At 39.2% G+C, this 24,781-nt stretch overlaps 1 protein-coding gene across 2 annotated transcripts in view; it reads right to left on the bottom strand.

Moving 5' to 3' along the window:
* The window catches only part of cdc14ab (cell division cycle 14Ab), a 106,167-nt gene continuing 81,386 nt past the window's right edge, over positions 1–24,781 (bottom strand). Inside the window, exons 13-15 of one of the 2 annotated variants that reach the window (XM_060941219.1) lie at positions 23,719–23,850; positions 20,312–20,687; positions 1–2,151 (exon numbers count right to left, since the gene is read on the bottom strand). In XM_060941219.1, coding sequence (XP_060797202.1) covers positions 2,122–2,151; positions 20,312–20,687; positions 23,719–23,850 — 538 coding nt within the window. In that variant the 3' untranslated portion in view covers positions 1–2,121. The remainder of the gene's footprint in view (positions 2,152–20,311; positions 20,688–23,718; positions 23,851–24,781) is intronic. The other variant, XM_060941220.1, reaches the window with a different exon arrangement.

The following is a 24,781-nucleotide window of genomic DNA, read 5'->3' as shown; positions in this document are numbered from 1 at the left end:
TTGTGTCAATGTAAATGTCTTTTACTTGTCAAAAATATCAGGACATTCCTGCTTTACAACGCAACCTTAAAAGAAATCAGAATCTGATTTGTGACTAAGCATTTTGCAGAACTGGAACTAATCCATAATTTTTTTTTTTTTTTTTAAATTACAACCCCAATTCAGATATCATATCAAATGTTGAAACGGAGTACATTTTATTGTTTTTTCCAGAGTGGTGAACCCCTCCCCATCTTGACTTTGGATAGACTGGGCCTTTCGGATGCTTTTTTTTTTTTTTAAATACCTAAATCATGTTACTGACCTGCTGCCAATTAACCTAATGAGGGTTTTTTTTTTTTAAACACAACTTTTCCAAGTCTTTTGTAGCTTTTTTGAAACGTGTTACTGACATCAAATTCAAAATGAGCATATATTTTTCAAAAAACAATTTTCTCAGTTTCAACATTTGACATGTTGTCTTTGTACTATTTTCAATAAAATAGAGTTTCCATGATTTGCAAATGATCACATGCTGTTTTTATTTACATTTTACACATCATCCCAACTTTTTTGGAACTGGGGTTGTAAATTATCCAAAAGGGGGGGGAAAAAAAAAAAAGGTATGGAGGACTGACAATGACAGAAAACAGTGAATCAACATTCAGCGTGCTGGTAGAAATCACAAATCACCCTAGCACACAGACCTTGGATTATTTATTATATAAATAACTAGTTTATGTATTGCATCCACTGTTTATATTTTCTCTTTTTGGAAGCTCCATGTCCAGCTGACTGTCCAAAGTAAATCTGTCCACATGACTGATTTTTAATAAAAACAAAATGACAGACAACGTTTACCAAAACATCCATGTGTGAAATTTACACTATTGTCTGGCTAAACTTTTGATAAAATAAAATAAAATAAAAAGTGGACAGGGGCCGAACTTCCACATTTAATATGTTTCTGATAAGTGTCCATATGAACTCTGCCCTGAATTTGTGCCAGTATTTCTTTCCCTGAACACTATACTGCATATATGAACCTGTTAAAGCTTAGCTTGATTAATACATTTAATACATTTGCATCCCTCAGTTTATCCCTCATACTGTACGTTTGATATGTCATTTATATTTTGAAGATCATTACAAAATAGACACCTTTAAACAAATTTTCTTAAAGGCAAGCTGCAGGGATTTTTAACCTGGGCCCTATTTTCCTCATCACTGGTCCCATCAGTCCAGTATTAAGTTAAAATTCTAAAACTGGCAGTCATTGTTTTACCAGAAAACAGCCTCCGTGCGATAATCAGCTACAGGCATTGAATAGGGTGTTGCATCAGAGCCCAGAAGAAGAAAAAGGTAAAACAATGACTGTAGAAACTATTTAGATTCTACGTAAACTATGTATTCTACAGTTATTTGACAGTTACTGAGGTAAACAGACAGGTGCATCTCTGTAGGATCCTTTCCATATTGTCAGGCACTTATAATAACATTATGAAGTCTATCAGTGGGGAAAACAAATAGCTTACTTTAACATGGATGTTTTCCCGATAAGATTACTGTACGTTGTATCACCATTTTGTGATTGCCAGTTAAAGCATTCTAACAAAACTGATCCAATTTCATTCATTTTTGTCCATAGTAAATAACTGGATCCAAAGAGATGGGGAAAATAGGGCCCAGCTTTAAAAAAAAAATCCTGGAATTTTCCTTTGAAACAGAAAAACTACTTGTACACTTTACATCAGCAAGCCTTAGATATGGATAAGATATGGATCACAGAGCAAAAAAGTACAGACAAACAGTTAAAAAAATTCTCTCTAAATATAATCTCTTTCCTTAATACATCTGCGCATATATATATATATATATATATATATATATATATATATATATATATATATATATAGATAGATAGATAGATAGATAGAGAGAGAGAGAGTACAAGAGAACATCTATTTCAACAGAGATAATTATGAGTTTTAACACTGGCTCTTTAGCCGACACCCACGGACCCAGTTCCAGCACCTCTGGCTTTATTCAGTTCCTTTTGTGCTCACAAAGCAGGCTGGATGTCAGCAAGTGGAGAATGACAGACCAGGAGGACAGGTTCAGGATCAGTGCAGAGTTGCAGCTTTAGTACCGAACACACTCCGACTGAAGGGACTGGGAGAGAAGGGAGAGAATAATAAAGAGACAAAGCCATTACCACGCTGAACATAACAGAAAATGACACATCAGAGCATGGATAAACGTTAGACTAAACAGCTGAGCTTTGAGGCTTATTATTATGGAACAGACAGATGAGAGAAGGAGGAAGAGGAGAGGGGAGTCATCTTGATGTGGACAGGGAAATTAAATTTGCATTAAATGTGAAAATTACACTCCTCTCTAATAGACAGGAAACAACATTTGGACTAAGTAATAGGAAAAGTTGCTGAATATAGATGTCCCACAGGCATAATTAAATTTGTGCCAATTTGTGCATATTACTGAAAAAAGCAGCGCACACATGGTAGGAATAATACAAAAGATCTTAATACATTAGTGGAGATAATGTTTTAAAGGTTCGAGAGATAAACACCAGCAAATGTGGATTCAGGAACACACACACACACACACACACACACACACACACACATACATACACATGCACGCGCGTGCGCATGTTTACCACTAAAGATAAAAAAAAAAAAAGAACCAGCAGAAACAAGAGTTAAAACAATTTTGGGTTCTGTTTCTAGTTCATTTTCTGTAAAAACAAATGGACACTGGTGGCAAGTTTAACCATCACAAATTTAAGATATGAGGCTAAGCTCTAACATGTACCAATAGCTCGATAATGAAACTGTTCATGTTGAGCAATGCATTACATCCTGCGGTTTTATCAACAGCATGAAAAGAATGATGTGGATCAACACTTAGTCCATCTACTTCTAATCTCTCCTCGGAAGGGCTTTTGTGGAAAAATGGAGTAAATGATCCACCTTGTTCACGTTCATACACCTGTGACTGTGTTTGTTTATTTTACATGCACCTTCTGCATCACTGCCGATGATGCGCTACTGATGTGTCAGCAAAGCAAATGGAGATCAAATCTTGGGGATGTGCCACACTTTGCACTTTGAACTCACCGGACACAACTGTTATTGAGGCACGAGTATACACTCTGGGCTAGAAATAGATCAGCTCCATCCTCACTTCTTGCTTCTTCATAACATTTTGTGTGTTTTTCTTACAAACATTGGTGGTGCTGTTGCACTCATTTCCACAAAAAAAAATCCAAAATACCATGTCTTGCAAAAGTATTCATTGCCCTTGGTGCTGGTCCTGTTTTGTCGCATTACAAGCTGGAATTGAAATGGATTTTTGGAGGGTTAGCACCATTTGATTTACACAACATGCCTACCACTTTAAAGGTGCAAAATTATTCCTTTATTATGACACAAACAATAATTAAGATGAAAAAACAGAACTCTGGAGTGTGCATAGGTATTCACCCCCTTTCGTATGAAACCCCTAAATAAGAGCTGCTCCAACCAATTCACTTCATAAGTCACATAATTAGTGGACTAAGATCCACTTGTGTGCGATCAAAGTGTCACATGATGTCTATATAAATCAACCTGTTCTGGAAGGACCCTGACTCTGCAACACTGCTAAGCAAGCAACATGAAAACCAAGGAGCCTCCAAACAGGCCAGAGACAAAGTTGTGGAAAAGGATAGATCAGAGTTGGGTTATATTATTTAAAAAAAAAAATCACAAACTTTGAATATCCCAGGGAGCACCATTAAATCCATTATAGCAAAATGGAAAGAATATGGCACCACTACAAACCTGACAAGAGAAGGCCACCTTAAATATAAGAAAACACATTTGGAGTTTGCCCAGCAGCATGTGGCAGACTCCCCAAACACATGGAAGATGATTCTCTGGTCAAATAAGACTAAAATGTAACTTTTTGGCCATCATGGGAAATGCCATGTGTGGCATAAACCCAACACCCTGAGAACACCATTCCTGCAATGAAGCATGGTGGTGGCAGCATCATGCCGTGGGGATGTTTTTCATCTGCAGGGACAGGAAAGCTGGTCACGACTGAAGGAAAGATGGATGGCACTAAATACAGAGCAATTCTGGAGGAAAACCTGTTTGAATCATCCAGATGTTTGAGACTGGGATGAAGGTTCATGTTCCAGCAGGACAATGACCCTAAACATACTGCTAAAATGACACGAGAATGGTTTAAAGGGAAACATTTAAATGTCTTGGAATGGCCTAGTCAAAGACAAGTGAGAACCTGTGGCCGAATTTGAAGATTGCTGTACACCAACGCAACCTATCTAACTTGAAGGAGTCGGAGCAGTTTTGCCTTGAGGAATGGGCAAAAATCCCAGTGGCTAGATGTGCTAAGCTAATAGAGACATACCCCAAGAGACTTGCAGCTCTAACTGCAGCAAAAGGTGGCTCTACAAAGTATTGACTTTGGGGGATGAATACCCATGCACACTCCCGATTTCAGTTCTCTCATCTTTATTGTTTGTGTCACAATAAAAAACAATGTGCACCTTTAAAGTGGTAGGCATGTTGTGTAAATCAAATGGTGCCAACCCCCAAAAAATTCATTTTAATTCCAGCTTGTAATGCGACAAAACAGGACAAACACCAAGGGGGGTGAATACTTTTGCAAGACACTGTACGTTTTTGTCCAAAACACTTAATAGCAAATATTCTGTCAGACATGAAAAATTATATTTTGGCTTCAAAAGACATATTTGTGGAGTTAGCAAGAGATTAGGTTTTGCATCATAAAATTCAGAATGTCATAAGGTGAGTTTCCATTAACCTGCGCAATATGAAACTGAAAACTAAAAAACAAGTACTGTAATTGAAATGAAAATTGAAAAACTACCCTCAAATTTCGTAAAAAAAAAAAAAGTTTATATACTTACACGAAGTGGTTTTTCAAATGATTCAACAAGCAATATTTCACAAAATTGAAACTTTTTTTTTTTATAAATCACATCATTACATGAAGAGGAAAAAAACTGAATAAAAATCACTGTGCTGAGACCCATCAGGTCCTGGAGATGTGTCACCATGTTTAATTGGACCGACTATTGTGAGAGGAGAAAACCCAGCTTTAAATCACAAAACATCACTCAATGGAAACGCAGACTATTCACAATTGTGTTGTGTTGACTTTTCTTTTAAATCGCTTCTATTCTGTGCAAACTGCAATGGAAACCCACCACAGAAAATTAAACCTTTATGCAGATTGAGAAATAAATCATGATCTGTGTGCTTTTTATCGTGACCCCCCATCTATCATTTAAGTCCAACTGAATTCCAATTAATTGGCGGTGACCTTGGTGTTATTTTTGGTAACGAATCTGTGGCCAAAATCTTTCCAATTGTTGTGGTGGACAATATGACCAAAATATCATATCACGATAGTAAAAGGCATTTCTACAATATACAATATGGATCACAATATTTAGGTTTGCCAACAAACTATAAGCAAAATTAGTGCTGGATCTTTAGTCCTTTAGTGCAAAGGTTATTCCAAAGTTAGTGTTGCTCTGGATCTGGTACGTTAATATCTACGGAAATAAAATCTGCACTGAAAAGGAGGAAAAAGGACAAATTTGTAAGAAATGTTAACATTTTGCAATTTTAAAGATTAAAAAAAATAAAATCCGTTGCTTCCAATTAGAGTTTGTAATTGTTAGTTAATAAACATAAAAATGCTGAAAAAAAAGATATCACAATCCACACAATATCTCAGAAAGATACATTATGACATAACTCATGACAATAGGCATGATATCTTCATATTGCCCAGTCCTATTCCAGTGCTTTCCAAGTGCAGAAAAAGTTTCAGCAAGAAGAAAATGTGTCCTGAATTAGGCATGTCTGTCTCCACTAAATGAAGATGAAGGATGCTGACTGAATGGATGAAAAAGCCACAGAACACAGACAAGCTATACAAGACGTTCTGTGATATTTTCCCCCCTTTCCAACCATGACGAGAACTGGTGTTTTCTTCTCACTCACACAGCAACACTGCTCACAACCAGCTCACGTTCCTCAAGGCCATTTGATGTCTAATAATCTGTGATGTTTAGCCATGGGAATGTTTCCATAATAGCAAAACAAGGTTGCAGCAGCTATGCACCTGTACCTCAGGATGGAAGTTTACTTCGTACAAGCATGCGTGGGTGAGAACTGCCTCTAAATCAATCATTTCAAACAGAGAAGGAGAACCATAAGTGAAAGTTGGGGGAATAAACCCTGCTGCTTCCTGCTGCTCCTCTCACAACTTGAATTACCTGGTCTAAGTCATTATGTGTAGCTGATAGCAAGGGGACAAAAAAAAAAAAAAAATTTGGGAGGAAAGAATCTGCCCCGGGTGATGATCAAAGCTTTCAGGAATTCTGTATTATAACTCAATTTACATATTCGAGCTGTGAGTGTGTAGACATGAATTAGTTCTAAATCCATTAATTCAAAAGCTGGAGTACAGTTATCCTGCATCCTGTTGCTCAAGTCACAAAAGGCCATTTATTTGAGCTGGGTGGTTAAACCAAGGACAGCACTCATGGGGAACACAAGCAAGGAAATTCACTTCTGACCTTATAATCACACCTCCGTAACCGTTTCCTTGTTTGTTTGAGCGCACAGCAGGTTGCTATTCATTTTCCACAGCTGAGCAGAATGACTGAGGAGTGTGGTCACACTTAATATTCCTCAACAAGTATCCAGCGCTGTACAATTCTCAAATCTGATTGGTCAGAAGGCACACGTTCTTTTTGTCTAACAGCACATATACAGTTTGGTCCATATATATTTGGACACTGACACAAATTTTGTTTTTTTACCTGTTTACTGAAACATATTCAGGTTATAGTTATATAATGGACATGGACAAAGTCCAGACTTTCAGCTTTCATTTGAGGGTATCCACATTAAAATTGGATGAAGGGTTTAGGAGTTTCAGCTCCTTAACATGCGCCACCCTGTTTTTAAAGGGACCAAAAGTAATTGGACAATTGACTCAAAGGCTATTTCATGGGTTGGTGTGGGCAATTCCTTCGTTATGTCATTCTCAATTAAGCAGGTTAAAGGCCTGGAGTTGATTTGAGGTGTGGTGCTTGCATTTGGAAGATTTTGCTGTGAAGAAAACATGCGGTCAAAGGAGCTCTCCATGCAGGTGAAACAAGCCATCCTTAAGCTGCGAAAACAGAAAAAACCCATCCGAGAAATTGCTACAATATTAGGAGTGGCAAAATCTACAGTTTGGTACATCCTGAGAAAGAAAGAAAGCACTGGTGAACTCATCAATGCAAAAAGACCTGGACGCCCACAGACGACAACAGTGGTGGATGATCGCAGAATAATTTCCATGGTGAAGAGAAACCCCTTCACAACAGCCAACCAAGTGAACAACACTCTCCAGGAGGTAGGCGTATCAATATACAAATCTACCATAAAGAGAAGACTGCATGAAAGTAAATACAGAGGGTTCACTGCACGGTGCAATCCACTCATAAGCCTCAAGAATAAAAAAGCCTGACTGGACTTTGCTAAAAAACATCTAAAAAAGCCAGCACAGTTCTGGAAGAACATTCTTTGGACAGATGAAACCAAGCTCAACCTCCACCAGAAATGATGGAAAGAAAAAAGTATGGCGAAGGCGTGGTACAGCTCCTGATCCAAAGCATACCACATCATCTGTAAAACACGGCGGAGGCAGTGTGATGGCTTGGGCATGCATGGCTGCCAGTGGCACTGGGTCACTAGTGTTTATTGATGATGTGACACAGGACCGAAGCAGCCGGATGAATTCTGAGGTATTCAGAGACATACTGTGTGCTCAAATGCAGCCAAATGCAGCCAAACTGATTGGTCGGCGTTTCATAATACAGATGGACAATGACCCAAAGCATAAAGCCAAAGCAACCCAGGAGTTTATTAAAGCAAAGAAGTGGAATATTCTTGAATGGCCAAGTCAGTCACCTGATCTCAACCCAATTGAGCATGCATTTCACTTGTTAAAGACTAAACTTCAGACAGAAAGGCCCACAAACAAACAGCAACTGAAAACCGCTGCAGTAAAGGCCTGGCAGAGCATTAAAAAGGAGGAAACACAGCGTCTGGTGATGTCCATGAGTTCAAGACTTCAGGCAGTCATTGCCAACAAAGGGTTTTCAACCAAGTATTAGAAATAAACATTTTATTTACAATTATTTAATTTGTCCAATTACTTTTGAGCCCCTGAAATGAAGGGATTGTGTTTTAAAAATGCTTTAGTTCCTCACATTTTTATGCAATCATTTTGTTCAACCCACTGAATTAAAGCTGAAAGTCTGAACTTCAACTGCATCTGAATTGTTTTGTTCAAAATTCCTTGTGGTTATGTACAGAACCAAAATTAGAAAAATGTTGTCTCTGTCCAAATATTTATGGACCTAACTGTAGATCCAGCTGTAACATGAACGTTAATAATAACGTGTTCGTACTAATGTGTTACTGTTTCTATAGTATACGCAGGGATTTGTACAGCAGACGTGCCACATAACCCGAGACTAATAATAAATAAATTTTAAAACGGTGTTTTTAATGTAATTCTTAAAGTAATTCTTATCAATCAACGTGTTTTTGTTAGGACACATTTATGGAAAAAGTCTCGGTTTTCTCAGTGCAGTTAGTCTTGGTTACACTATTTTTTTTTTTTTGGGGGGGGGGGGGGGGGGGGGGGGTACATACAGGAAGAGACTAGCAGTGATGTGGTGACCAGAGACCATGGAATGTCAGTGAAATTCAGTGACTTGTAGTGATGATAGGGAAAATAACCACTGGCAAGACAAATTGGGCAGGTACCAAGTTAAATTAATCTCAACTTGGAGGCCATGCGATTACAGAGACTACCAATGGGAGAGAAGGAAACTGTTGAGTGACAGATGACACCAACACTGAGTTCTCCAAACTTTGGTTCTGACCACTTCAACCATGTCAAAATGTGATTATTTAGTGCCAAGACTTCTGATTTGTTATTTTGGTGAAACCTTTAGCCAGTCGTTTTTCTTAATAAAAATTTATCTGATTTTTGACAGGAAGAAAGCAGTAGGGTTTTTTTTTTCTTACTGCAAGGCAAGGTGATACATACAGCCATTGTGCTAACCAGATTTCTCAACAGTTTACTTACCAGACAGCCTAATATGTGTCTTAAGAAAGTGTTTCAGAAACCAGAAAAAGTATTTGATTTATAAACTGTACCATCTGTGAACTAAAAGAAATTAAACATGGGTGAATCGTCACTGCTGAAACACAGCTCTGTCCATGTGCATACACTAGTGATATATTTATTGTCTTGTAGCGAACTACCCAACTACTGCTTGTTTCACTTGGAAATACGTGGTGGGAGATACGCAAAACAAATACCTGAGCCGGGATGCAATATTTTTTATATATATATATTATATATATATATATATATCTCCGTCTCAGAAACTGGTCTCTCATTTGGGACATTATGGTAAAAAAAAAAAAAAAAAATTTTTTCTAATTTTCCTTTTTCTTTTTTTTTTTGCATTTACCTAACACTCATGAAACACTAATGTTTCTTTTGTCATGTTTAATACGAATAAAGATGGGATCTTGCTTTATCGGGCCTCCACTGTGGAATTTTTTTTTTTATTACAATTCAAATGCTTTTGTAAAATTGATTTACATATAAAATAACTACATCATGAAGAATTAAAGCCCCTCTTTTACAGATGAGTGAAAATATTAAATACATTTCCTCTTTTTGATTGCTTGGGTTAAAAATGCCAAGTTATGATGACTGAATTGATTATTCACTTAAATATGAATAATATGATACATTTTGGGGATTTGATATGGCGAAATAGGACAACGGAAAAATCAAGAACACACCGGAAAGATGAGAATAACGGCGCTGGTAAAAGAACAGCGACTGTACCGGCTGAAGGGCGCGCGGGTCTCTGCTGCGGCGCGCGAGCAACGGGACATCACTACCGCACCGGACAGAGCGTGAGCGGGGCAAAACGACTGGCCGTAGATTCTATCAAAAGTTCGATCTAAATTGACCATGGTTGCAAAATATTGGCCAAAAATACGCAAACACTACAAAATATGAAAGTAAGATGAAAAAGAAACATTCTATTGCCTTATACTGCAAAACTAAAACAAAATAAAACTGTCAAAACTCACCTTTTCAGTGATAACGTCCGAACAGATCACCCGCGTAACAGAAAGATCGCAAATGGAAGCACAATCAACTTCTAACTGTTGGAGTGGAAAATTCCATTCTACACATGCAAATTGTTAATGTGTGTCCTTCCCCGCACACAAATAACACGCTACGGTAAAAAATAGACCACAACTCATTTTACAGCTCAGAAATTCATACAAGACCAGCTACCATCGTAACATATTCTGTAAGAAACATATTCTATACCTAACTTTCAGCTTTCGTTTTAAAAAACAAAATCGCAGATTTATAACTAAATGTTTATATGGCGTAGTGATTTTAAGTTACTACTTTTGGTGAGGTAGTGACCTTGACCCTGAGGCTTTCCGTTTAGATCAAAACACACGATCGCATTGATTTTGGGTCTGCGGAAAATGGAGTTACAACGGTGATCAAATATTTTGCATGATGTTTTATTACGGTTATGATTATTCTGTGAGCGCACCAATCCTTAGGTGTATAAAGTTACAATTTAAAATACAATTAGTGATAACTGTAGACTTTTCAGTGGACTACAACCTTTTTAAGGGAATGCGATGTAGTCAACCATTTATCATGTTCCAGATCAAGCTGCCATTTTTCCACAAATTTGCAGAATTTTTGCCAAATTCTGAATAGATTATTCACAAAGATTTAGTTTTATCTATTATTTCTTTCATCATTTTATTTCAAATTAAAACCAACATCAGCATTCAAAACCGTATAGTTTATTGACCGAGTACCCAGTTTCTGAGACAGACCTACTGTACGTACGTACGTACACACATTCCCCTTCTGTTTTCTTAGTAAAATGACAGGCTGTGTGCATGTGAGAGAGACACCAGTAGTTTTATGCATAAAACTCTTCACGCTTATTTGAGTACACTTACAATTTCAAAAATTTGCTTATACTCCATTATAGGGTATTAGGCAGAAAAAGAAATTTACCAGTCAAAAATAATATTTTATATAATCCTGATAAGCGCCGCAGGTGCGAAGACGAGCGCCGCAGGCGCGAAGTCCCTCTAGGGGGGTCTGGGGGCATGCCCCCCCAGAAAATTTTTGAAATTTAGACTTCATTTCCTGCATTCTAGGACATTTTCAGGGTGAAATGGCGTGTAATTTTTGATCAGAAATATTGCATATTTTTACTTTGTATTTTTTTCAGTTTCACTCCTGAATGTATCAGATGTATGTATGGTGTCTGATTTGGTAACAAAAGTGAAAAGAAAATAAACAACAATGAATTGTATATAATCTTTTGATCTAGTTACAGTATTTAATAAAAAAAAAAACCAACAGTATTCTATTTTACCATACCCCAATGAAACCCCCTTGTTAATCAATGTATCACACATACCTTTTCTGTCTTTTTGTGGAAAAACGAATCAGTTTTTGTCACATTCAATTTGGGGCGTTTGTTGGGATTCATCTTGATCCAGAAGAGTGAGTCAGCAAAAAAAAATGCGGTTCTCCCGCCAAGAAAGAGGAAACTACAACGCAGGGTGTTTGGCAATTTTCGACCAATCAGAATTCGCGATTTATTCAGTCCGCATGTTACAAGATTCAGTGCGGGCCAAAATGGCGGAAACGATGAAATATTCTGATTTTTCATTTCAAGTTTTCAGTATTTTTCGTATTAAACTGTGTTTCTTACGATTTGTAAATGATGGCGGAACCACACACGGACTGGCCATCGGGAGTAGCGGGAGTTTTCCCAGTGGGCCGGTGGTTCAGTGTGGGCCAGCGGAGAAAAAAAAAAAAAAAAACAGTTGCGCGCTGGCCTTTAATATGATAAGCAATGTTAACAGTTTCTTTAACAAACTGTTAACATTGCTTATCATATTAAAGGCCAGCGCGCAACTGTAATAAGCAATGTTAACAGTTTGTTAAAGAAACTGTTAACATTGCTTATCATATTAAAGGCCAGCGCGCAACTGTTTTTTTTTTTTTTTCTCCGCCGGCCCACGCTGAACCACCAGCCCACCGGGAAAACTCCCGCTACTCCCGATGGCCAGTCCGTGTGTGGGCGGAACATAACTGGATTTATCGGATGACATGTGGGAGTATTCATGTGCGAAAATTTTCGGCATTATCGTCCGTTTCAGTATCCGTCTGTGTGTATACTTGCCCGTTGAAATCGGCAATCACCCGTCAAATTTACGGGTGGACGGGTCTCTGCCTAATACCTTACTCCATTACATTAGACTACACACTCCTTGCTTATTAAATTATAATTACTCACACGTGCACAGCTTCTATGATGTCGACTGCTTTGATGCACAGAGTTTTGAGGACACAAATGGACAAACAAAAATAAAGACCAGGACTGTGTTAAGTTTTAAGAGAATAAACATTGCGACTTTGGTATTGGTTTTAAAATAAAGGCGTACTTTATTTTAATTCACTTTTCAGTGATTTTAACTTATTCAGAAATACAACTGAAATGCAAAAAAATTTCAACAAGTGTGAGAATGTTTGCTGAAATGAAATATTTTTGGATTTTGGATATTTTGGACACGTTTTAAGTTTTTATTTTGTGCAATAATACGTTTCTAAGACTTCTTTCGTCTGTAATAGATTGATTAATTAATTATTAATATTCATTTAACAATCTGTCCACAGTGGTAGAAAATGTTCAACAGCTACTACATAAAGTAATTACCAATTATAACTCATGTTTCTGTTATTTTAGCAACATTATTTCACTTTGTTTTAAATGACTGGGACAAGGAGCTAATCTATGCATTTGTTTAGGAAATATTTACCAACAAATAATTTCCACTTGTGATGTCTGTCTGTTTTAATGAGTTATGTGAGTCGGTAAACTTTGACCTTGGTAATAACTTGTCAAAACACTATCGACCAGTCGGAAAGCGTGAATGTTTACACATCTGGACAGCTATCGAACTGTTGCAAAGCTGTTATGAAAAGGTCAAACAACAAACCGACAAACATGGGCTAAATTTCCTCTGTCCAAATGTTATGTGAATTGGTAAATTATGTGAATTCAGTGAATTTTATGTCCAACTAACAGACATGAGTGTTTATATTTTATAAAATGCGGTCGTAACTTTGAAAGATACCGAAGAATTCCGCTAGGAAACACCTAATGCTGTATGGTGCAATGTTGGCAGCATTCTCTTCAGATCTTCAAAACTCAGATGGATGTTCGCCTAAATTAGCAGGTAGCAAGACAGGCGGACAAGTTTTACAATTTGGTTCGTTTGTTTTTGAAAAAGACAGATAAGTTGCCATTGCAGATCGCTGCTGTTTCTGTCATGATTATTATCCCATTATTACATGAGTCTGCACAACAAGTTGAGTAAAATTAGATCACAATAGGTGATCAAGTGTAAAATGCAGGTTACAGGTAACCTGATCGACATAGTCTGTCTGTATTACGTGATTAAGTCACGTGAACCTTTATTTAATTGACAAAAGTACAAAGAAAAGATTTTCAATAGTAATACTGACCAGCTTAATTTTATTTTGTAAATATAAACAAAGTAAGTTAGAATGTGATGCCTGTAACACATACAAAAAAAAAAGGTTGGGACAGAGATATTATCATCATTGTATTACATCACCTTTCCTTTAATAACACTTTTTAATCATATGGGGACTGAGGATACTAATTCTGTCAGTTTTGCAATTGGAATTTTTGTCCATTGTTGCTTGATACGTACAAGACTTCAGCTGCAAAATAATCCATGGTCACTGTTGTCTGATTCTCTTCTTCATGATGCACCATACATTCTCATTAGGAAACACTGATCTGGACTGGCAGCAGGCCGGTTAAGCACACACACTGTCAACGAAGTCACGCTGTTGTAGCCCATGCAGAGGTCTGGCACTGTCCTGTTCAAATAAGCATGGACTTCCCAGGAAGAGACATGGCCTTAATGAATATGTCTCTCTAAAAATCCCAATATATGCCACTACATCAATGGTACCTTTACACACACACACACACACACACCTCACCCATGTCATGGGCACTGATGCATCCTCATTCTATCACAGATGCTGGCTTCTGCACCTTTCTCTGAGAATAAACTGAATGGTTGTGTTCACCTTCGGCACTGAGAACTTTATGTCTGGTTTTCCCAAAAACAAGCTGAAATGTGGACTCATCTGACCACCGCACACATTTCTGCTATCTTTCAGTCCATCGGAGAGGAGTTTGGGCCCAGAGAAATTGGTGGCATTTCTGCATAGAATTGATGAACGACTTCCTCTTTGCATAATACAGCTTCAGGTTGTGTTTCTGGACACATCAGCGGACTGTGTTAAGTGATAATAGCTTTCTGAAGTACTCCCAAGCCTACGTGGCTATATTTGTCACATTAGCATGACTGTTTCTCAGGCAGTGCCGCCTGAGGGCTTGCACATTCAACAGTGGTTTCTGACCTTCCCTTTACACACTGAGATGTCTCTGAATTCCCTGAATCTTTTCACAGTATTATGTACTATAGATTTTGAAAGACCTAAATGCTTGCATTGAGATGTTCTTTTTGAATTGACCAACAATTCTCTCATGAATTTTGGCACAAAGAGGTGAGCCCTAACCCACCCTTGCTTGCAAAGATTGAGCCTTTGGTGCTGCTCCTTTTATACCCAATCATGTTACCAATTAACCTGCTTATTGTGGAATCTTCCAAAATTGTGTTACTTGAATATCCTATAAACCTTTCAGTCTTATTTAGCCTCCGTCACAACTTTGAGTGTGTTTGCAGGCATCAAATTCTAATTTCATTTATACAAATTACAAAATACAATTAAGTTGGTCAGTAAAACTATTGAAAATCTTTTCTTTGTACTTTTGTCACTTAAATAAAAAAAATTCATGTGAATTAACAAAATCACAGATTTTTGTTTTTATTGCATTTTGGAAAATATCCCAACTTTTCTGGAAGTTGGGTTATTATTATTATTATTATTATTAATAATAAAATTTTGATCCTTTTGTTCCTTTTATATAGCTCTAAAGCAGATTATGACCCATATATCAAAAAAGTCACTATGTATTCTATGTAAGACAGAATTATTTGGTTTCTTGAATTAAAACTTAAACGTACCCAAGCAGTCAGTGTAAAGGACAGGTCTCGTAATCGCCCAAGGACTGTATATTGGCAAACATGGAAAAGAGAAGGACTGAGGACATGGTGCCTAAATGAGCACTTTGTGCAGCCTACAACAATCCCATTGCATCGAACAGCAGCATGGAATGAGCCATATGTTGTTGTGTTAGTGCGAGAGGAAGCATTAGACCCAAACAAGTGTATAAAGCAGCCAGAACCATCGTGACAGATGGATAGACACATTAGCTGTAATCGAGATCGAGAGAGATTTTTAAATGGTTTAATAAGTGTGGGATCCACTCAAAATGAAGCAGAGGAGTTAAAAGGTAGCGTGTATTTGAGTGCTGCCGGAAAATTAGCTTCAGCACCACAATCAATTAAAGCCCACTAGACAATAGCAATTGGGGTATATTTAAAGGTCTTAATAAGAGCTTCATTAGAGGACAAAGAAGACAAAAACACTGAGTAAGACACTCTGGAGATAATCAGAAACATTTGTAAGGAACTTAGACATCTTGCGTGCTAAAACCAATATGCAAGTACATGGTTCTCTCTATCAAACACAAACATACGTGCGTGCGTGCGCACACACACACGCACACCAAAACCATAAAGATAACAATATAAAACAATCTGGTTAAAGGTGTGATCTAATTCTGTTATTAAAATTCATTTATTAATAAGTCATTGCTACAAGTTAAAGGAATGGTCCAGAGAAAATTATAATTTCTACAGTTCCACTTATGCTAAATATAGCTTCTCAGCCAAGACATATTTGTTGTACGAGACAATATATTTGAATTCAGTGGAAGTCTGTGTCACCCAAAATCTTTATTGTATATAAAACAAACTTCAAAAAAAATAGTTAAACACTGTAATGTCAAGAAAGCAGCCATACTGAACAATCAGAATCAGTCGTTTTCCACCTAAAACACAATCTGGTATCCTGTGGTCTGCCCCTGAGGCTCCACCACTCCAAAGATTTGAACAAAGGTAAGTTTGTAGTCAAAACTACAAGTAATGTAAATAACAATAATATTATAGAATATATAATATTATTCTACACACAGGCCATTTTTTCCATGGAATAAAAACATTCATTTTTTTCGCGGTGCGATTTTCATCAAGTCCTGCGCTCTGATTGGCTGGCAAGCGGGTCTGTATCCTACAGTACGGACTCCAGTTACGGACCCCGATTACAGACCTCTGGCGACTTGCTCGTCCACAACAACAAACATAGTAGCAATTTTTGTCAACATTTATCTTTTTTATAAGATTATCAAAAATCTTAGACATTTTTGCCAGCATTTCTCAGCATAATAGCATTAATTTTACAGCATGGATAGCGATAACGATAGTCTTCACAGTGAAAGTGAGTTTTACTACCCTGAGGAAGAAGAAATAAAATAAAACATTTCAGGAGAAAGCTAAAAACCTGTAACTGTTACTAACGCCGAGCAAAAACATGGCTGAATCCTGAATGACTCCTATTTGTATAAATAGGGGACTACATAGGCGGCAAAATGTAGTTTTTTTTTTCCTGCCATGGAAGTGCACTTGCATACCGAGGAGGAAGCAATTTGCATTACAGCCGTGAACGAGGATTCAAAATGGCGGCGCGGCTCGGTTTTCCTTTTCGTGCACTCTCGTTTTCTGTTAGAATTTGGTAAAAGAAAAAAAATTTATATATTATATTATTCACCAGCTTAAGGTTGGTCCGTATGGTGAAATACCGTGACCTCCGCCTTGAATACTGACCTCGGTCACGGTATTTCACGATACGGACCTCCCAGCTGGTAAATAACATGCATTCTATTCCCTTCTAGTGGTTTATTGATAGCATGCAAGATTGTTTTCATATCACTTATCCTCTGTGTATTACGCCACTCTCCCAAATGGAAAATGAGCGTGCAATATCATTACAATATTGCATGTTGTCAAGACAACACAATGTCACACGTCGGAGATGTAAAACTCCTGTGTTAGTAAGCAACAGTGACAATTTGTAAACAAACATGCCCGCCAGGTTTGCTTTGTTAAAAACGGAAGATTGAGAGAATTTTGGCTGCCAGGTAGTGCCGTTGTTGGTTTTAAAAGTAACTAAGTAAATTACTATCGCGCTAACAGCACCTAGTCGCGGCTAAGCTACCGTCAGCCTTCGCTAACGCTACTGCTACTCTGGATGGAAAGACATGTTCAAAGACATGCAGTTAGGTTAACATGGGGCGGCCTTGGGCTGAAGTGCCCTTGAGCAAGGTACCTAACCCCTAACTGCTCCCTGGGCGCTGTAGTATGGCTGCCCACTGCTCTGGGTGTGCGCGCACATGTGTTCACTGCTTCAGATGGGTTAAGTGCAGAGGAAGAATTTCACTGTGCTTGAGTGTGCATGTGACAAAGGCTTCAAAAAAAAAAAAAAAGAATAAAAATTAAATTAAAAAAAGCTAACTGGACTGCCACGCTAACAGCACTGAGTCGCGGGTAAACTAACTTTGGCCTTCGCTAACGTTTCTGCTATGCCAGGTGGAAACTGACTGGACTGCCGCGCTAACAGCACCGAGCTGTGGGTAAGCTAGCGTTGGCCTTCGAAAACGCTGATATGAAGAGAGTGTGTCTATAATAACTCGTGTGTATAATAACTCATCCTGGACTCATTCAATATCATGCTAGCTGAATGGAATATATCTGATGGACCACTGAAAGCCAACCAGTGTTATTTAATTATTGTAATATGCAATAATAAAAGTTAATTTTAGTTAATGTAGTATAGTTTATTTTAAAATACAGTAGCATAAAGGTGCTATTTGAAGCAAGTATATGAATTAGGGGTCGACCGGTAATCGGCCTGGCCAATATATTGGGCAGATATTCTGCATTTTTAGGGTTATCGGTATCGGCCATAATTTCCACCGATATGCCGATAACATGCCTTTTTGCAGCCATTTCGTTCCTAACGCGACTGTCACTGCACGTCCTTTCCTGCACTCGCCTCTCTGAGTTCAAGAACACGGTCCCGCCCACCACAACATCTGATTTGTTTGGCACAAGAGATATAGCCAATCGACACGTGTAGCTAAACGCTGTGAACTGTTTCAAGGCGGCCGTACGGGCACTCGGGCAGAAGCGGCACAAGGGATACAGCCAATCAACACGCGTAGCTAAACGCTGTGAACTGTTTCAAGGCGGCCGTATGGGCACTCGGGCAGAAGCAGATCCCACTTCAAGATAAGGACACGCTGCTTTTGCCGCAATAAGTCACAAACACACAAGTTGCAAAAGCACAACATCATTATATGTTTACATTCTTCATCTACTACTCATTAAAATTGTCCATTTGCATCTGTGTAGCCAGGCAAACTTAGCTTACGGAAGGAAGCACTTGAATTAGCCTACAACCAACTAGTCTCACTGAAACTACATGTAATGCTTCCTTCACTACAATATAATCCTCCTAAATTGGGAATATTAGGCTTGGGCATTAAAACCATTAGAATGTAGATGGTTACTTGTTGTTACATAATAGGGAGTGATAGCCTACTTTATGTTTGATTTTACTTTTTAAAAAATGCTGCAGGCAGCTCCCTACACTTGATTTGTTATTTAAAAACTACTTGAAGATGGTAAGTCTTACTTAGTTCTTAGTGTAAAAGAATCCAGAGTGTATTTTCATTTATTTTCCACTGAAAATGGCGAGCTGTAATATAGTAGGGAGTGATTTATTTTTTTAGTGGTGAATATTTATTTTATTTCTCATTTTATTCTAACTAATGTTTGACTTTATTTTACAAATGCTGCTGGCATCTCCCTGCACAAAATTTCATGTTCAATTTTACAATTAAACATACATTTCATGGATATGAAGGTCTGTGTCAGTGTGTGCCATGTTTAATTTCATGTGAATTATAATGTTTACATTTATTGGTTGCACATATCGGTTATCGGCATCCCAATTCCATAATAATCGGTATCGGCCCTGAAAAAAAAAAACATATCGGTCGATCCCTAATATGAATCATCATAATTTATTTGTTCTGTCGAGTTCACCAAAAAAAAATTTTAAATCCAAATCAACACACAAACCAACAAAAATACACAGAAAGAAAGCAAAATATTCACTGTATTGTATTTACGGGAAAGTTTTTTCTATGACACAGACTTCCATTACTTGCAAGCTAAAGAAGCAAACATTACAAGTATGTATTTACGAGAGATGCATTAACTAGATTTTGGAGTGCGGCTGTGGGTATTTGTCCATTCAACCACAAAAACATTAGTGAGGTCAGGCACTGATGTTGGGCAAGAAAGCCTGGTGTGCACTCTGTGTTCCAATTAATCCCAAAGGCATTCAGTGAGGTTGAGCTCAGGGCTCTGTGCAAACCACTTGAGTACTTCCAAACCAACCTTGACAAACCATGTCTTCATGGTTTCTTTGTGCAGCTTGCTTTATGCAAAGTGACACTGTCATGTTGGAACACATCTGGGGCATCTGCCTCCAACTTTGTGGCAAGATCCTCATATGGGGGTCGTGGGCAGGTGACCACATACTTTCAGCCATATAGTGTACATGAGTTTCATGGCTACAGTACAAAACTAAAAGTAGCAAAAATCAGGTACATGCACTTTTGACAAGGGTTTTGGGTGACTTTACTGGCAAGCAACATTAGCCTGGCATCTCCAGTGCAAAACTAAAGAAGCAAAAACTTCATAGGCATCTATTTATGGGAATGGTTTTGGGTTACACAGACTTCCATTACTCCTAAGCTACATTTGTGTCATAGCTGTAGTGCAAAACTAAAAGTAGTAAGGGGAAACTTTTTCTCCAAAAACATCCCTTTAATCCCAGCATAAATAAAGGCATAAGTAGGATTAGAAGGCTTACACGTGAACAAAAGGAATGACAGAGAATGAGGGAATGTGGGAAAGGAGTTGTGAGAAGAAATGCTGCTGTTGCGTGTGCAGGGATGTGCAAGAAGGATGAGCTCACTTACGGGAATGGAGCGGCTGAGGTAGCGGGCCGAGGGCCGACTCAGACCTGTGGTGACCAGATTCTGACATGGCTCCTCCAAGCCAAACTTCCCAGGGGTGGAGGCTCCACCCAGGCTGCTGTGGTTGTGGTTGCGCAATGCCGAGGTCTTGGAATTGGCATTGGAGGAGTTATACTGATCACTGTTGTTGTTGACCTCATAGTGCAAATTGTGCACAGCCAGAGCCGAGATACTGGCAAATGTGGCACGGGGCACAGGAAAGGACGGAGACGAGGACGGAGAAGAGGACGCAAACAAGGGTCGAGGATTATTACCAGGGTCTCCAGTGATGACATACAGGTTGCCCAATGAGGTGGCTAATCTGGAGTTTAGACAGGAGCTGGAAGGTGGACAGGAGAGTGAGGGAAGGAACATGGACACAGATTGGGGACAGGATGGTGGACTCATCACTGCAACACATTCAACACACACCACACGTCCTACACAACATCACGTCAGGCACAAGATACAGAATGAGCAGAAGCCGTGGCTCGGTCCTAATCTTTTTGTGTGTGTGTTTTTTTTTTAAGCACAAAAAAAAAAAAGCAGTTCTATGACTGCTGACCTCGTAAAACTGTCCAAAAATGTGCCAAGCTGCCATGGAGGTCATAATGATCTGTCAAATACTTGGTATAAAGCAAGAAAGGAAAACAGAATGCCCTACTTCCCTAGTACGAGTTGGCACAGAGAGAGAGAGTAATATGAAGAAATGAATAGAAAGAGGCTAAGTGTGAGAAATGTGCAGAAGAGTGAGTTACTTTAGAGTACAGCAAGAGCTAATATCAGCATTACGGATGTGAGTCACCCACTCCATTAAGTGACCCGTATATACTCGCTGTTTCTCCACATCAGCGTATAGAGTAGTCACAGAGAGGGAAAAACACCACCAGCGGGCTGAGAGGGAAAATGTAAGAAAAGGAGGAAAAAGATTAAAAGAAAGGAAGGCACAAAAGAAGGGATTTATATATCAGACAAGCACAGGGGAAAGGAAGGAAAGTATTAACATACCAGTGATTAACTAACTGATGTAGCCAAGATGGGGGACGTTAGTGAAAGCAGGCCCGGCGCCAGGAACAGTTTACTAAGGTGGGGTTTACATTAGACCGTATCAGCGGATCATCAGATTAATGTTTTTAAAACAATTAGTGTGCACACAGCAATGCCAATACACGATTCGCGTGCACACAGCAACGCCAATACACGGATACACTCGGCTCCGCAGGCATCCTGCACTCCAAATCACTCCGCCCTGAACAGCAAGTGCCCTCTGGAGGGTGCGCACTCCGGCCCTGCGCAGCTCACAGAGCGCGCGAGTGGAGTGCACGAGCAGTGATTTGGGACTGAGCCGCTGTGTGTGTGATCTCAGTGCATGTCGGGCATGCGCGTCACTTACCACTTGCAAGTGGAAGGATGGCAAGCCTAAAGACAATCATAACTACACAATGGGCAGTATTTGCATCAGTATTTGCAGTATTTTCATACTTTTATACTCTTTAATGAAAGGTGATACAAGGCGGAAGTCCGCGCCGTTTTTCAGCAGTTGCGTCACATGACCAACGCCAGCGAATCAGGAAGGTGGATGTCACAGTGACGTTGTCCAATGATGACGCCAGCTAGAGCTCAGCACAGCGTATCCGCGTATTCTCAATGTTTACACAGCACCGGATCAGACACGATCTGGATTGAATACGTGGACGCTGGCGGATTCCCATTTCCCGGCGTTTCCAGGCGTTTTAATGTAAACGGACAGTGCATCCGCGAAGAAAACGAGACAGATACGGTCTAATGTAAACTTGGCCTAAGGGGGCAATTAGAAATCGCAAGGGGGCAAATATTTTTTCATATAGTGTAGTAGTGATGGCGGTCTGACAACGTGTTTCAAACAATTAACTGCGCCAACCACAAAACCACCACGGCCCCGAAGGTTGCTTTAGTCCGGGAAAATCATGTGGCATATTACCAGGGCAGTCGCGCTTTATCAGCCCCCGTGCCCACCTGTTACCCCTCCCCTCCGATTTTCTCACAGACACGCGTTACAACCGGAAAGATGCCAAACATAAAACAACACACACAAACCTACAGGCAAGTCCTTTACATTTAAAATACATACAAATAGCTCCACGGCATGAAAACAAAACGTCAATGCAAGTCTAAGGTACTTGGCTCGGCGGCCAAAATCATAATTTAAAAAAAAACAGGCCCCACGGCTGCACCAGTAATAGCCTTCCTGACTCGCACCGAGTCAACGCTAACCACTTAATCCGCGATCCCAGCTTAGGCGTGTAGGGGACTAAACACTCTGAAGTGATGAATTTTCACCCCCGCTGCATGGGGGGTGACGTCAACGACACATTCTTACGCTATTTGCGCACAAAGCGGACCATATATGAACACATACACCAACATAAACGGAGATAAACTTAGCCTACAAAGAAAGAAAATGGATTCACAATATTGTGATTGAATTGGTTTAATTCGGAAGGGGAAAGACTACTCCCATAAACTGACTGCATATTGCAGGATATTGCAGAGACAGTGCACTTTTAAGTGTGCATGTAAAACCCCCGCCCGCACGACCCCTCCCCTTGTCCTTATCACAGGTCTGTGTGTGCGCGGCTGTGTCAGCATTTCACACATACACCCACAATAGCTAGTCCCCAGTAGTTAGGATTGATACACATGTCTAAAACAGGGTTAATATTAAATTCAGGCTTTTTGAAATAATCCTACCTTAATACAGTTGAATTCTACGATTGCAACGTAAGAATCATAACAACCAATCAGATTTGTTCTACCGTGCCAGTTTTAGTAGGGATTTATGTGAAATGTATTTTTGTGCAATGCGCAACCACTTAATATTTCGTATTTGAAAATGCAAATTATTAATACGTCTATAATACATTATATTTTCATAAGAAAACAATTAAGTGATCTGAGTCTCCGTTGAGGGGGCGGGGCTGTAGCCACGAGGGGGCGACGCCCCCTTTCGCCCCCCCATGGCGCCGGGCCTGAGTGAAAGTCATCATCATCTCTGTAGCCGCTTTATCCTGTTCTACAGGGTCGCAGGCAAGCTGGAGCCTATCCCAGCTGACTACGGGCGAAAGGCGGGGTACACCCTGGACAAGTCGCCAGGTCATCACAGGGCTGACACATAGACACAGACAACCATTCACACTCACATTCACACCTACGCTCAATTTAGAGTCACCAGTTAACCTAACCTGCATGTCTTTGGATAAAGCGGCTAGAGATGATGAGATGAGATGTTAGTGAAAGTGAAAGCAGAATTATCTGAACAGCCTAAACAATGGGAAATTGAAGGACAGAGCGGGAATGGAGGGATATAAAGGACTAGGGAAAGGAACGCTCACCTCTTTAGGTTGTTTGAAGACGAAGAGGAGATTCGGCCAATTCTCTTGGCCAAGGCAGAGGTAGAAGAGGAGGATGGCAATTTGGAGGATTTGAGGGGTGAACCTGGGTCATGAGTACTGCAGCCAGTCAGTCTATGGTGAAACACGTACACATTTGAGAAAAGCTAAACGTTTTGTCATGCACAAAATCATTTCCTCGTATCATCAGACCAAAATAAAGCAGTCTTTTGAATTGAGTCGTTAAATGTAATATAGACAATATCACCTGAAGAAAGTACTAACTGAAGTCAAATTCATCAACATACTTGTTTAAATTTAATGAATGATGTATCTAATGTTTCTTGGAGAGAAAGAATTTGAACTGCACATACTAAAAATGCCAACAAATGCTGAAATATATTTTTTCTTGCTGTACCATTAAGATACAAATATGGTGCATGTTGAACAACACCTGTAACATGCTGTATCTGCTGGCCTCAAGCTTGAATGTCACTATATACTGTATATCTCAAAATCCAACGAATGTGGATAGAATAAAACAGTTATTCCACTCAATCTCGTCGGACATGGCTTACAGCCAATGAGACGCGTATCAGCTCATGGACAACTCAATGTCATGGAATAGCTTTAATATTCTGTCCATATTGTGCATCCCTTATGTAAAACACACTGTCCACCATGTACGTAGAAGCAGTCAGCCATTTCATAAAAGATCAAAGTTTCTGGAATTTTCCATCATCATGGGAAATGCATCTGGCAAAACTTTCCAGCTCTCAATCAGAGGAAATTGCAAAAACTTCCTGTGCTAAACTTTCCTTTTACATAACTGAATAAAACTAATTACGCACAAAATTAAAATGGTGCACATTTCTTTTCAACAGTGACAAAAGCAAAGTGTCAAACATTCAGAGTGAATTTGACACTGCACATTTTTTTCCCCCCCATGAACTGCGTAACGGTTAAAATGATTACAAAATTGATTCTTCAAGGTCCTACTTTGGCTCAGAAAGGGGTTATGAAAGAGCCAGAAATAGCCTGGGAGGAACAATAAGGAAGCACTGGT

Source organism: Neoarius graeffei, chromosome 15, assembly GCF_027579695.1.
Source record: "Neoarius graeffei isolate fNeoGra1 chromosome 15, fNeoGra1.pri, whole genome shotgun sequence".
In the NCBI taxonomy this organism is placed as follows: domain Eukaryota; kingdom Metazoa; phylum Chordata; class Actinopteri; order Siluriformes; family Ariidae; genus Neoarius; species Neoarius graeffei.
This window is presented reverse-complemented; position numbering and strand designations above follow the sequence as displayed.